This window comes from Ooceraea biroi, chromosome 2 (genome assembly GCF_003672135.1).
Source record: "Ooceraea biroi isolate clonal line C1 chromosome 2, Obir_v5.4, whole genome shotgun sequence".
NCBI classification, from domain to species: domain Eukaryota; kingdom Metazoa; phylum Arthropoda; class Insecta; order Hymenoptera; family Formicidae; genus Ooceraea; species Ooceraea biroi.
The window spans coordinates 11,852,477-11,868,285 of record NC_039507.1 but is presented as its reverse complement, the minus strand read 5'-3'; the positions used below and the strand labels follow the sequence as shown (position 1 = coordinate 11,868,285).

General features: G+C 38.9%; 1 protein-coding gene across 1 annotated transcript; it reads left to right on the top strand.

The window, feature by feature from the left end:
* Positions 1 to 12,157: 12,157 nt before the first annotated feature.
* LOC105283924 (protein ALP1-like) lies at positions 12,158 to 13,445 on the top strand. The gene is made up of 4 exons (XM_011347449.1): positions 12,158 to 12,276; positions 12,362 to 12,711; positions 12,802 to 13,075; positions 13,169 to 13,445. The coding sequence occupies exons 1-4, from the start codon at positions 12,158 to 12,160 to the stop codon at positions 13,443 to 13,445; spliced, it is 1,020 nt and encodes a 339-aa protein (XP_011345751.1).
* Positions 13,446 to 15,809: the final 2,364 nt, after the last annotated feature.

The window sequence follows — 15,809 nt, the reverse complement described above, 5'->3', positions numbered from 1 at the left end:
AGTGCGAGGTCACTTCTGCCCCGATACTCTAGCAGAGCAGTACGTTAACTAAAGCTACGCAGTCGATTTCATTTATTCTGTCCAACAGTCATATTTATTAAAAGTAGTATAATTAAAGAGTTCTTCCTGCTGCATTGTTATTAAATAAAGCCCTGCGTTATCTTTCTTACAGTTTTAGGAAAGTTACCGTTTTATTTCAGTTCAAAAAGAGACGATGCACTTAAAATGTCGTAAAATGTCATATTTTCTTTTGCTTATCCCATTCATTCTTTTTCGTTATTTATGAATGACCGAAAATATTTATTTTTATTCATAGCATGAAATGTTTATCGTTATTTATGGCTGAAAATGTTTATTTTTATTCGATCAATAAATTATTACGTCCAGCGCTCCACGAAGAGGGGACATACAGAACCTTTCTGTACGTTCAGAACGCGTTAACGTGAGTCGAGCTGACCAGTTTATCTGAACGAAGGTCAACGGTCGAAGGTCGCTCTTACGCTTCTTATAGGTAAACGTCTGCTCGTTGGTCCTTTTTTTGTAAGGGAAGTTAATCTCTATTACAAGGGACAGGACCTCGTACGATCGAATGAGAAAGGAGGCGAGATTAAATTAATATAAATTAATATTAAGATAAATCTGTTTATTAATCTAGAAAGGCTTTATATTATTCACATTAACAAAAAAATAATGGATAATTACAATTAAATCTAGACAAACTTTATATTATTCATGTTAACAAACGGAATAATGGATGATTACAATTAAACTTTCGGCCGGGTTTCTTCCTGCTCCGCCGGTTGGGTGGAAGCCGAAGGATTCGGTGAGGGATTCGGGGTAAGGGTTTGCTCCAGATGGTGATTTGGTGCAAGTGAGTCGGGAAGATAAGAGGGAGGTGAAAGTGTGTAGGAACCAGGTGGACGGGAATTTTGTTGAGGAATGCTCAAAAAGGACTCCAGTTCCTCTAAGGGGATTGGAGAAGGTGAGGGTGAATGGTAGATGTCGGGGGAATGTTGACCTAATTCCTCGAAGGGAATGGGCGAATAAGAAGGTGAGGATACGAGGGAAGGAAAATCTTTGTTATAGTCAGCAACGATGTCCTCGGAGGACCAACTAAGGGAAGCTGCCTATCGCGGCAAGATGTTATCCTCGCAGGGTGAGGACACTTAAGAGGAAACAACGAGGAATGAGTGTAATCCAAAGAGACGACGAAAAGGGAAAACGAGGCTGAAAGAATGAAAGGGTTGACATCCAGTCGCAAGAAAAAAATTGACAGAAAAGAAAAGGAAGAAAAGAAAAATAAAAATGCTTACTTTTGTTAGCTGGCAAGGTGAATTAGTCAAACGGGGCGCCGAAAGTGATTCTTTTTGTTGGCTGGCAAGGTGAACTAGTCAAGCGGGGTGCCGAAAGTGATTTTTCTAATGAAAATTTCACTGAATTCACCGTAAAATTTATACTTTAATGTAATGCGCCGCACTGGAAGGTATACTGAAGTATATGCTGTATCGAACTGCACGAACTGGAGTAGGCACTGTAATGAATAATCTGGAGGTTTCACTGCCCTTTTTATATGGGAAATCGTGGTGCTAGGAGGAAATTGTTAGGAGCAGTTAGGAAATGGGAAACACCTCTGGTTAGGAAATGGGAAGATACCTCTTGAGTTGATTGACAGGCGAGAGCAGGAGATGAGTCGTGAAGACTTAATCGTAATAGATGATCGGTGACCGTTTTTCGATGATGATGATGACAGGCGTATTTTCGGGTAAGGTGAAGCAACAGTCGTTGCGATAAGGCGGATGATGCGTTAGATTTCAGGGTTGCTGCAAGAGGTTTGTTTGCCCAAGATCATACGGTGGGCACAAGTATTGACTTGTCTTGCGGCAACTGTGAAGGCAGCTGGGTAACGTGTGACAAGTAAATAACAGATGGAAAAAATATTGTGACACACATAGTTCTAATATCTGTCTCTTACGAAAGCAAGGGACCGTGGAGTCTGGACGTAACAAAACTATAATTATATGTAGAAACAAATTATAAAAGAAAAAATGATAAGAAATGAATAATAGTTTGTTTTATTCTTATTTTTTACTGTGTATTTCCCATAAACCGTTTCTCCTACCCAATGTGCGGTTTCTTATTTACCTTATTAGGAGAGATGGCCAAAAAACTGTTTCTTGAAAAACTTGATATTTTATGAAAATGTGTAACTTTTATGTATTATATTTTCATATATTATGTATTATATTTTCAGATATTATGTATTATATTTTCATATATTTTCTATTGAATAAAAGATGCACAATTGCTATACTTGTGGGTTAAACAAAAACTGTTGCCAATTAAAAGAGTTATAGCAATAGTTTGAATTGTGCGGCGTCTCTCCTCACCTTACTTTAAATAGGAAAAATGGATACGAGGTGTGGTTGAATAATGGTATTATTAGAAAGTGGCAATAAATGAATGGTAAAGAATTAGAATGATAATTGAAGGATAAACTTGGAAAACGTAAATCTAGAAAACGAGAGAGAGAGAAAAAACAGTAAATCGAGTAAATTTTGAATCAACGCAATAGTATCTTAGCACAAATAAGAAAATCAATTAATTTGTAACTACTACTCAACTACTAGTTTAACAAATATATAAATATATTTGTATCTGCCTCATCCACTCCATTCACTTCAGTGATGCCAGAAAGCGTACGGCAATTCGCAAGACTATTCCCACTCCATCCCCACATGGTACAAAGCACGCTTTCTGGCACCTCTGTCTCACTGCGCAGTAACCAACAATCGCGCGGCCCTCGTACCGACGGCCTCGCTGCACGAGCCGCACTAACGCGCGTACTGATTTGCTATTCTCCTTTTACTAATAACTCAAAATTTTATGTGGTTGTTTGCAAAATGGTATGACTTTTTACTTCAACTTAATGAGATCTACCTGCAGGAGAGCGATTGGATAACTTATACACTGTATATACAGGGTGTTTCACATAAGGATAAAAACCTTTCGTTCACAGGTAGATCACGTCACATTGAACTAAAAAGTTCTGTACCATTTTGCGATTTGCGCAATAATAACTGAGTTATTAATGTATTGATATCAACGTATGAGAGCGCGGTCGTGCAGCGAAGCCGTCAGTAGGCAGGCCGCGCGCTCGTTGTTGGTTACGCCGCAGTGAGGCAGCGGTGCCAGAAAGCGTGCTTTGTAGTATGCGGGTGGGGATGAAGTGGGAATGGTCTCGCGAATCGTCGCACGCTTTCTGTCCTCATTGATATGAGTGGAGTTTATATATATACAAGGTCCAGTCATATTATTATGACCACCTGCGTCAACAGAGGTATATACATCGAGGTAATTCTATAGCGCACGCATAAAGTTCACACATTACTCACAGAGAGATTGGTATTCGTGACATCCGTAAACATAACAATAGCTTCTGTCATGGGCAAAGCATGCGACTTATCAGACCTTAAAAAAGGCATGATTATCGGCTATCGGGCCAAGGGTGCCAGCATTTCCGAAACAGCGGATTTTGTTAAGTGCTCACGTGCTACAGTAGTGAAAATATATCAAGACTGGACGAACGGAACAGTTACAACGAATCGACGTGCCAATTGTGGAGCTCCACGCGCCATTGATGTCAGAGGTGAGCGTCGGCTTCGACGGTTAGTCAGGACCAACCGACGGGCTACCGTTGATGAACTGACCATGCAAATCAATCGTGGAGCCCTTAGAAAAGTATCCACTACGACAGCGCAGCGAACCCTATTACGCATTGGACTCCGGAGTAGACGCTTAGTTCAAGCACCCATGCTGACGACAGTTCACCGCAAAAAACGACTACAATTTGCACAGCAATATCGTGAATGGACCTTGGCTAAGTGGCAACAAGTAGCCTTCTCTGATGAGTCACGATTTCTACTTCACCGAGTAGATGGAAGATGGCGAATCAGCCGTGAAACATCAGAGAATAGACATCCAGATACCATTGTTGGTAGAAGACAAGCTGGTGGAAGCAGCGTTATGGTGTAGGGAATGTTTTCGTGGCACGAATTAGGTCCTCTGTTATCTGTGGAAGGCGCTCTGAACGCAAATGCGTACCTATCCATTACCAGCGAACAGGTACACCCGTACATGGCGATTACATTCCTTGAGGGCGATGGTATCTTTCAACAAGATAATGCGCCATGCCATACCGCCAGAATTGTCCGAAAGTGGTTCGAAAAGCACAAAGAAGATTTTGAAGTACTTCCTTGGCCGCCTAATTCTCCGGATCTCAATCCAATTGAAAATTTATGGGATCACCTCGATCGACACATTAGACGACTAGATCCACCTAGTGTGGCCAGAAGTGGCACGCTGGCAGCACGCGTAGTATGTGGTGGGGATGGTTTCGCGCAACGCTCCAACTTGGAGCGTCGCGCGATCGTCGCGAAACCATTCCCACTCCATCCCCACCACATACTACGCGTGCTGCCAGCGTGCCACTTCTGGCCACACTGGATCCACCACTACTCAATCTCCAGGAACTGCGGGATGCACTGCTCTCTGCATGGTCGGAGGTACCTGCAGATACCTTCCGTAACCTTATCGAGTCCCTCCCTCGACGGCTTGCTGCGGTGTGTGCTGCAAGAGGCGGTTATTCTGGTTATTAGCAGGTGGTCATAATAATATGACTGGACAGTGTATATATATATATATATATATATATATATATACACTGTATATATATATATATATATACACTGTAACTGTGTGTAACTTAAAAAGCGCCCACTAAGTACATAGTTATTCCTTATGGAAAGTTGAGTCGAAAAGTCCTGAACTATTTTTTTCTATAATGCTCAATAAAGCAGTAATTATTGAGTAATGTCGCGCCAATCACCGACCTTTAGCCGGGCGCACATTAGTGAGCCACGCACCTCGTAGTGTGAGTGAGTCCGCTGCTGCGTTCATGCTATTAACCCCTTAACGTTCATGCTCGAGTCACACTCGGGCGACTCTAAAATTTGTGCTGCTAATATACACGTGAACGCGTGCTGCTGGGGTTTAATATTTATTTTATTTATTAAACGATGCAAATATTCGTCAATTAAGTCGTGGAATTTATCACAAAATGATTATTTTGGACCGTTTTTCTCGAAAAAAACGAGCGTTAAGGGGTTAAGACAGTCTTTGTGACTCACAGATGTTTATACTTCTAAAGGATGGCATTGATTGGATTGACTCTTAGTAATTATTGAGTAAAATGAAATTCGTAAGTCAGATTTCATGTGATCAAAATTAAGAGAAGGAAATACTAAATTGATATACGATATGATACAGAACAGATTAGTATAATATACCTTGCATAAACGAGACTCAGACGTTGCGCACACTTATAGTGCGGCAATGAGTTGTTTACTTATTTTTCAAAAATGGCATTTCGGGTCAACTTTATTATACATGATTGAATTTGGCGTAAAATGTTCTTTAATTTTTATTCTAACAAAAATGTTACTTGAGCAAAAATGAGTGATGGTGGTAGGGGTATTTTGCAAAATATTAAATTATTGCAAAATTTGATTATATCATATTCAAGAACGTTATTTCGCAGTAACCTTTTATCTAAAACATTTTTTTGTATCTCTCAAAGGTTTTGAAGATATTCTCTAAAAAGCAAATATGCCGAATTACCTTCCAGGGGGTATTTTACTCCTTAAAAGTGAGATTGGGCACGTATAAAAAAATACGTGTCTCTTAGATTTTTATACTTAATAACATATTTCAAGGAGAATCAAATCGATTTCGGACAGTTGTGACAGGTCCCTTGTGAGTTTATATGGGAGATCGTCAGAGTAATCCTTATAGATTTTCACTTTTCCTTGACTGGCGGTAAGGAGGCATCCAGATCTTCAACCTCCGGAGATGTGGTTTAGCTATTCACCTAGATGGCCCGTAAGCAAGTGGTATGCTCGGTCTAGGTTGTCCTCTCTGCAGTGGTGGCTGCCGCTTATAGTGCCCGTTCCCGCAGTTGCAATACAGTGGCAACAGAGGCAGCGGCAATAGTGGCGATGATATCCAGAAGAGGTAGCGCGGATTGGTATAGTGCCTGAAGCGTAGGTCCTAGGGGCTGAGGTAGACCTTGGGGCCTGGTTAGGCGCGGCGGCGATAGCTCAAGAGGCTCTGGGAGCCACTCCCGCATCTGGAATCTAATTCGCTGTTTCCTCAGCTGCGCTCAGAATCAGTACTAGAGAAGTCGTTGGGCTTTCAAAGTAATACCGTGTGGTGTCCTTGTCCATCGTCCTCGTTCTCGTGGCGGCCGGATGATGATTGTCGCTGTTATCGGCAGCAGGAGTTGGATACTGTGTACTAGATAATACTATGTACCGTCTGCTCTGCTATTGCTGTTGGTGCGTCTTCCGATGTTAAACATTGATTGCTGCTGGTGTTGGCGGCAGTTGACGTGACGGCTGTTAGTAAACTACTACAGCAGTAGCTGTTATTAGCTTTCTCCTCGGACGGATTAGGGGATTACTAGGTCGTCGCCCAATGCTGTAGTATCCACTCTTCAAAAGATCTGTCCTCACTGGAGGCAAAATGTCGAGTGGTTCTGAAGGCCCTGAAGGTCATGATTTTAAATGGAATCACGTTGAAATCTTGGACGAAGAAATTGCATATAAAAAAAGAATGGTATCTGAAATGATAAATATTAAGAGGCAATTAAGTCCTCTTAATGTACAAAGTGACACTTTGGCGTTACCTGATGTTTATTCACCTATTTTGAATATTTTTCCATCTAAATAACCTTTGGCTACCGATTTCTCTGCTTGTTTGCGTGATGCTGACTGTGTGATGTGTTGTTGTGATCTTAGTCGCGGTTGGAGCGTCGGAGAGATATGACTGTAATTTTATTGGTGTGACTATGAGACTGTAAGTTTATTCTATTTACGATATTATTGGTTTTATTCTAATATGACTCCTCTCTATGCTAATTTATTGATAATTCTGACGTTTTCCAATTTGTGACAGGATCACGCCATGTATATAATAATGTACTCCGATGACTTTGGTCTGCCTCTTGTATTTTTGCGATGCTGTGTTCTGACTGAGTTGAAAGTCGATTGAACAACTGCGATGTGATTCTGCGTTTGAGGTGCTCCGCTGGTGCGTGAGTTTTGCGTAATGTGTTCATTTTATAATATTCGTATTTTTAATTGTATTGAATTAACAGGTCCTTTTCACACTGAAGATGGTCAAATGTTGACCGAAACGTTTGTGTAGATCCAATTATGGATTAAATTCTGGTTTAATAAATATTAGCACCGCCAACCTGCTACCCTCGATTCTATTATTTAATTGTATAGTTTATGTGCTTTACCGAAGTTTGTTATGTAAGTTAGATTGTAAGGAAATTATTATAATCTTTAGATTATAAGGATGTACTTACTACTTAATATATTGATTCGGTTTAGCAGCGCCAAGCATTTTGAAAAATACTTATTTGTATTGAACTAATTCTTCCGCATACGTAGTCGATATCATGTGCATGTATATACATGTGTCTGTATGTAGTATAGATAATATTAAAATAATGATTTGCATAAATACTCATTTTCATAGTTGGCGCAATTTTTTGATATCATTAATTTTGTAGAATTCTTTTTTGAATGCATTCTTCGGGTGCGTATACTTGACGCTTTTTTTATACCTTTTTTTAAAAAGGTAATTTTGTTGTGATTTCACACATTTTGTAGTGTAAAATATCTTATTCTTTTAGGCAATGTATGAGGAGATAAAAGTACTGTCACACAAATTGTTTAAAATTATTACCTTACACCTTCATAAAATATAAAGTTATATTGATTGCATTTATGCATACAAGTCAATAATATTCAACAAGAGAGAGTTCACCACCCCCGTCGTATTTTATCGAAATAAATAAATTTTAATTTATCTTTTCAAATTTTTCTAAAATCACAAATAAAAGCGTTTGAGCTGGTCAATTAAATTCGGACGCATATCAGACTCAAAAGTTGACACCCAGTATATTATAGTAATTAAAATGGGACACCTTATATATTATAATTAAAATATTATAATTAAAATATTATAATTATTATATATTATAATTAAAATGGGACATTCTGTAAATTATAATTTATAGGAAGAAAAAGATATTGATTGATAAGGAAGTTACATAAAGCGAAAAGCGAATTAATATAGCTTAACAGATGGAAAATTTTATTTTTCAAATTATGTATTATAAGCTATATATTACAGTATACATAATATACAGGGTGGGGCAATAACTATTACCACCTTAAATATCTTCGAATTTATAAAGGTCCAGAGGAAAATTTATGTAATCAAAATTATACGGTACGAAGGGGGCTAACATATGGTCTATACAAAGTATAGACTTTATGCACGATGGTGCCCCGGCCCATTACAGGGTCACAGTGCGTGAGTTTTTGAATGAAACTTTTCCAACTCGCTCGATCGGCAGAGATGGCCCAGTGTCATGGCCTGCCAGATCCCCGGACTGTAATCCATGTGATTTTTATTTGTGGGGGCACGTAAAATCTTTAGTTTACGATCGACCCATTCCGAACATTAACATTCTGCGTGAACAAATTCTGAACGCATTCGCGACAATCAGGAACACGCAAGGCATTTTTGGAAGGGTACGGCAATCCATGATGGGCAGGATGGAAGTTTGCATCGCAGCCAATGGCGTCCATTTCGAGCATTTTTTGTAAATAACAGTAAAATCATTTAAAAACTGAAAAAGTCTTCGAAAGTGCCAGCTTGGCAAATTAATGTTTTCATGATATACGTTTTTATTTTTTCATTTTAGTGGCTAACTTTACTTCATAATTAGCTCGGAGGGGGTTCATTTGCGGACCCATGCTCATAGGGAAAAAAAAGTCTTATTTTGACCTCTAGAATACGCTCCTAAAGTTTAGTGCATCATTTCAGATACATCCTGTATAGTTTTAAAAGAATCAACCGGTACATTTAGACCAGAAGTAAAAAAACTCTCTTTCGTCCTTTTAATATGTATAGTCGTGGACACTGAGGTTGTGACACTTTTTTTTAATGAGTTTATAAACACGCAATCAAATTCAGGATGTGGATCACTGTAACGCGCACATAGAGATATTCTATACATGTTACACACTATATACGCAAATTTGACAACATCATGATCGTTCATCGAGCATGCACGCGTCACAGTGATTCGCATCCTGAATTTGATTGGGTGTGATATTGCATAAACTCATAAAAAAAGTGTCACAACCTCAGTGTCCACGACTGTACATAGCGGCTTCCAACTCTAGAAAACTGATAACTCAACATTTCAAAACTTGGTTTCAAGAGATATATCTACGAAATATTGAAGAAAATAATTTATTTCTGGTAGATTCGTGGACAAGACATTGCCAGGAACAATTAAAAGAACTTGTATCACAAGATAAACATATCAATATTTTAACAATATCAAAAAGAGACGACTGCTTTTGTACAACTTTTAGATATTTTTGGTTTTAGAATCTGAAAAAATTTTGTTCGAAGCTTTTCTGATAGTGTTATTTTAAATAATTATGAGATAAATTTACATTTACGTAATACTATTATAAAATTACAGTCTTTGACATATAATCAACTTTCTTCTCCAAGATTCCGAAACAGTTATTTAAACAGTTGGTATAAAAGCGGCTATTTGTCAACGCGGTCTGAAACATTTGAGAATCCAATTAATTATTGTTATTTCAAAGAAGAAGAACATATACCAAGATGTATAGTACTTGTGATAAAATGATTTTTATATCTTGCGCATGATGCAAAACTTATAATTGTTTTGAGTTCATTTTTGAACAATATCATTATTGTAACAACTATATAGAATAAATATTTCATTTTTAATTCTAAATTGTAAAAACAAGATGTTTATGAAAAGTAGCATATAACTGGTAGTCGAATCGCCATAAATAAATTTGATATTCTAATACTTGTTGAATATTAGTTTTTCTATCGATCTTCGTGGTTAAACGTATGCTAGATGGTCAGCAATCCTCTATTATTTTATTATTCAAACGCGATCTATTGCACGCCGACGGGATTTGTCAGTCAAATGCAATAATCGTTTTTCCCTTTTCCACGAGAGAAAATTGTTGAAGTTAAGAGCGTTTCGTCCTAGGATCGTCCGCAGACTCATCAGTAGGGCTATGCAGACGATCCTTTGCCCTAGACGCTGATAAACAAGATGTTAGAAAATGCATGTATATTACAACGGCCCCGTATAGAGTGCTTGCGAGAAACCCACAAACGCGCCCCCACACGGCACGCATTGCAAACACCTATAACTATAGATCCAAGGTGTGAATAAATTGAAATATTATTATTACTTCGCCAGTTAATTTCATATTGAATATTAGTTTTTCTATCGATCTTCCTGCAATAGATGATAGATAGTGCAATAGATCGCGTTTGAATAATAAAATAATAGAGGATTGCTGACCATCTAGCATACGTTTAGCTAGGAAGATCGATAGAAAAACTAATATTCAATATGAAATTAACTGGAGAAGTAATAATAATATGTTGGATATTGAGTTAGTGACACAATAGTTTTGATAGATGGCTATATAATAGGTTACTAAGCGCGCGTAGTAATACATGGATCGCGCGCTTTCTTCTTCTCGTTCGGTTCGTTATAAGAGTACGATGTGTATTTTATATATCTCTTAATAAATTGTTCTAGTACTTGTGATACACTAAGAGTCAAGTTATCTGTATACCTCAACATAATATTTCAATTTATTCACACCTTGGATCTAGTTATAGATCCAAGGTGTGAATAAATTGAATAGGGGCAGGGGGTAACTTCATATTTATGTAGTTAGAAAGGCCCCTCGAATACATAAAACTTTCTCATGAACAACTTTTTGATTTGACAAATAGTTTCCGAAATATTTAGCTGTTAAGAGTTATGTGGGCCACCCTGTATATAATATAAAAAATATACAGGGTGTTTCACATAAGAGTAAAACCCTTTCGCCCACAGGTAGATCTCGTTAAATGGAATTAAAAAGTTCTATACCATTTTGCGATTTTCGCAATAATAACCGAGTTATTAACGTATTGATATCAACGTATGAGAGCGCGGTCGTGCAGTGACGCCGTCGGTAGGCAGGCCGCGCGCTCGTTGTTGGTTACGGCGCAGTGAGGCAGCGGTGCCTTCGCGAAGCTCCTTCACCTGCACCCTCGCCGAAAAAGAATCAAGAGACACGGTAGTGTCTCGCGCCAAGTTCACGCGGAGCGCAAAATGCGCGCATAGCAGCAGCGAGAGACGGACTGTGGATCAAGAGACACGGTAGTGTCTCGCACCAAGTTCACGCGGAACGCAAAATGCGCGCGTAGCGGCAGCGAGAGACGGACCGTAGTATTTTACGCAAGACGACTAGTTGAGACTAGCCGAGATTTTCGGATCTTAATAACGCGTGGATCGATCGAGTTAAGAACAGGCTCAATCGATTCTGCGTACTCGAATTATATAATGAAGGTGTTTTTATTTTTCTCGTACATGCCCGGTGAAGGGAGATATTACGATGCAAAGTCCACATCGTGAAAATTTGTATTAAGAAACTCTTTTATCGTCGTCGTCGTCGTCGTCGTCTTGATCACGGAGACCGTACAGTTCACCTTTTAACCACTAGACGGCGTTTACGGCAGTGCCGGCATGGCTGACGGCTCCGCTTAAAGCGGGGTCTACAATAAGAATTTAAGGCGTAAGAGTTAAGCTTTAAGCTTCAAGCTGTAAGCAAAAGGCGAAAACTGTTAAGTTTTAGTGTCTACAATTACTTTCATCGGCCCATAGATTCAAGCCTTAATAACCACAAAGAACCAATGAAAGAGCGCGCTATTTCGCGCGCATTTATAAACAGTTGCTGTAGTTGAGATCAACATAATGGACAAAAAAGTCAATGATTTTGTATTCTTTCTTGTGACAATTGCATCGGTGCAAGCGATAGCATCTTATTTGCTATTAAAAAAACGCGAAAAGAATCGGAGATGGTGAATGCTACCAGACAAGCGAAAGAGATCTCAGTTGGGAGCATATACTACTTTATTTTTAAAGTATAAACACACAAATCATGAAGAATTCTTTAAAATGACGAGACTTACAGTGAAACAGTTTGAAGAACTACTTAATCTAAGTAAATCAATGTTGGAAAAGAATAGTAGAAGAGAATTTCTGGATCCTAAATTTCGTCTAGCATTTACGGTATGGTAGGTTAAGTTAACTTATCAAGTACTCTATACATATTCTCTCTAATTTCTACTAAATTGCTTGTTTTTTTACACTTTTTCACAGCTTCTTAGCATCAGGCGATAGTTTTTCTTCAATGGTCAGATATTGGCGCATAGGCAAATCGACATCTTATAAAGTGGTTATAGAAACATGCAATGCTATTTGGCAATGTCTTCGAGGAATATATTTGAAACCTCCTTCTCAAGAGGAGTGGGAAAATATTGAAAAAGGTTTTTATAATAGATGGGATTTTCCTAACTGTGTTGGGGCTTTGGACGGGAAGCACATCCGTGTGCAATGTCCACCTAATTCTGATTCAGCGTACTACAACTACAAAGGATATTACAGTATGGTATTGGTAGCCACGTGTGATGCAAATTATGTATTTACCTTTATAGATATTGGAGATTATGGTAAGAATCATTAAGTATTAATATAGTAATAAGTTGCGATAACAAATGTTTAAGAATGCATACACAATAAATAATACATGTTTGTTTCAGGATCACTGTCAGACACAAGTATTCTTAGTGCATCGGCATTTGGACAAGCTTTGGAGCGTAATGAATTAGATCTGCCAACACCGAAGTCATTGCCAAACTCAACAGTAGTAGCTCATCATTATTTCGTCGGTGATGAAATTTTTCCTTTGCGATTAAATCTATTGCGACCATATGCAAGAAAAAACTTACTGGGAATCGCGCAAAAAGTTTTCAATTATAGATTTTCAAGGGCACGACGTGTTATTGAGAACGCCTTTGGAATTCTCACTACCAGGTGAGATCATTGTAACAAGTTGATTGCTATTTTTAAATCTTATTATTAAATTATATAAAAATCAATATACACAGTGAGATATTTTTATGTTAGATGGAGAGTACTGAGAACCACATTGGCCCTATATCCAGATAATGTGGAGCTTATAATTTGTGCTACAGTCTGTTTACACAATTTTATTATGAAAAGAGAACACGTTGCTGGATTCCAATCATACTGTCCACCTGGTTATGTAGACTATTATGATGATAATGGCAATATTGTTCTCGGTTTGTGGCGAGATGAAAACATTCCTGTATGTGTAACACGACTCAATCGAGTGGGGTCTAACCGTGCTGCCACAATTGCAATAAAGCAACAAGACACATGAGCTGCATATTTCATCTCGAATCAAGGTGAAATTCCTTGGCAATGGGAAATTGTAAACAAAAGTCGCATAATACATGTTCCGTAATTTGTTAAGTTATATTGTGCTAAGTATGTAAGCTAATAGCTTCTTTTACTAAATGTTGGTAAAATATATTTTCTTTTATTATATTTATTTCATTGTATAAAACATACAACAGTACATACAGTATTGTACGAAACATATTTATATATTTCAATATATTACGACATATAAATAAATGTTCAGTACAACAATTTGTGGTATATTATTTTATAATATTCTTATAAAATATATTTAACGAAAAATAAGATAATATTTTCTCATAATAATTTTCATAACAATTAATCAGTCTAAACGTATAATAATAGTACTTATATCAAGAGCTACGGTAGTGTCTCGCGCCAAGTATACGCGCAGCGAGACCGTACCGTGACTCTTACGCGAAGCGACGCTTTCGCAGACACTCAGATTATTAGATCTCAATAACCGCTGAACGGATCAACTTCTAAGTAGGCTCAATGGATAGCTTGGGGTCGAATTATATAATAAAAGTGTTTTTATTTTTCTTGTACGTGCCCTACGAGCGGAGATATGGCGATGCAAAATCTGAAATTGGAAAATTTCATTTAAGAAACGTCGTCGTCGTCGTCGTCGTCATCGTCGTTTGTACAGTTCGTTCTTTTTCGTCGAGATTGCAGCAGCTCCGTTTATACTGTAGGGATTTGGTGACATTATATTTACACTTTTGGTACTACACCGTATTACACTTTTAGTTGAGTTGTCTATCTAGACTTTATATACTCCTAGTTACTTTTAACTTCCTTGGCGCGAAGTTTCGCCTTAGTTATTCAGTTACTGTTACACGATACAGTTCTTCGGAAACCTCCGAACCACACACAAGCATACGAGTGTACGCGAGTGATACCAATAAAACTATCATTAACCATTACGTTGAGTCTTTATTAAATCTCCACTCGTGCTAACGCTACAACTGGTGACCCCGACGTGATCGCGAAGAAAGACATTTTCCGTAACGTCGCACTTGAGTGGAGGTCGCAATTCGCTCGTGTTGTAAAACTTCGCTCGTGTCGTAAAAGCTCGCTCATGTCGTTAAAACTCGCTCGCGTTGTGCAAACGCATTCGTGTTATCACCGTGTTTTTGCCGACAAGAAACGCAGAACGCGTGACTGGGTCTATGAACGATAATCGCATATTGAGATCGGGATTCTCATACAACCCCGCGGAAGTTCCTGCGAGAAACATGAGTGTGGTGCATTCTCCTAACAAAAATAAACCAGGAGAGCAACCCGGAGAAGAAACGAAGAGCGCAGAACAACTTGAAAGCAGCCTCATCGAACTGGATAACGGTAGCCATCTTGGTGAAGCCGCGAAGAAGGATCAGCAAGGCCGCCATTTTGGTGAATCTTCTCAGCAACAAAATTACTTCGCTCCCGTGATGGAAAACCGACAAGAGGACGCAACAACCTCGAGAACCACAGCCCAGGTGTTGCTTGAACTGCCGTATCATCACTTTCCACCCGAAGTGCCGCACACTGGTAATGCAACGTACCGTAGTTACACCGAATACAAGGTAACGTTACGCAAATTTAAATCTACCACCAACGTGCGTGCATGGTTCGAAATTGCTGAAAATGAATTTCGCGAACGGAAGACATTGGAAGCGGATAAATTCATCGCATTGGTATCCAGCCTCGATAATGACATTTACGAGAGCATGTGTAGCGCGATTGCGGGACTTCCCTCAGCTCGCCGATACCAATCAGTAAAGATGTTACTTGTAGAACATTATTCTTTAACATGAGGACAAGAGCTGCGGGAATTGCTATCCGGCTTATCCGTCAAAGATAAACAACCTTCGCGACTACTCGCGGAAATGAGATCTCTGGCCGGCCCTGGAAGAATCGATGACGAGGATTACAAAACTTTATTTTTGGAATATCTTCCGAGCGACGTACGCATGACACTACAAGTCGTTCCCGGAGACGTTAACGCATTAACCGCTGTAGCCGATAAAATAATGGAACATCAACCACCAGACGATAATCGCGAACTAGTGGCAATTCAACAGCCGGAACACGATCTTGCCAATAAAATAGCGGAACTCACGAAACAATTGAATGAGTTAAAGGCGCGTAACGAGCCGACATCTTGTTCACGTTCCCGCCCGCGTTCGCGTTCGCGCACGCGCACTAGTGCAGATTCGAAACGGACGCGTAGTCGTTCGCGCAAACCAAAAGTCTGCTATTATCACAGACAGTTCGGAAAGATGGCGAAGAAATGTACCGAACCGTGCGAATGGCCGAAAGAAAAAGCTGACAAACGTCG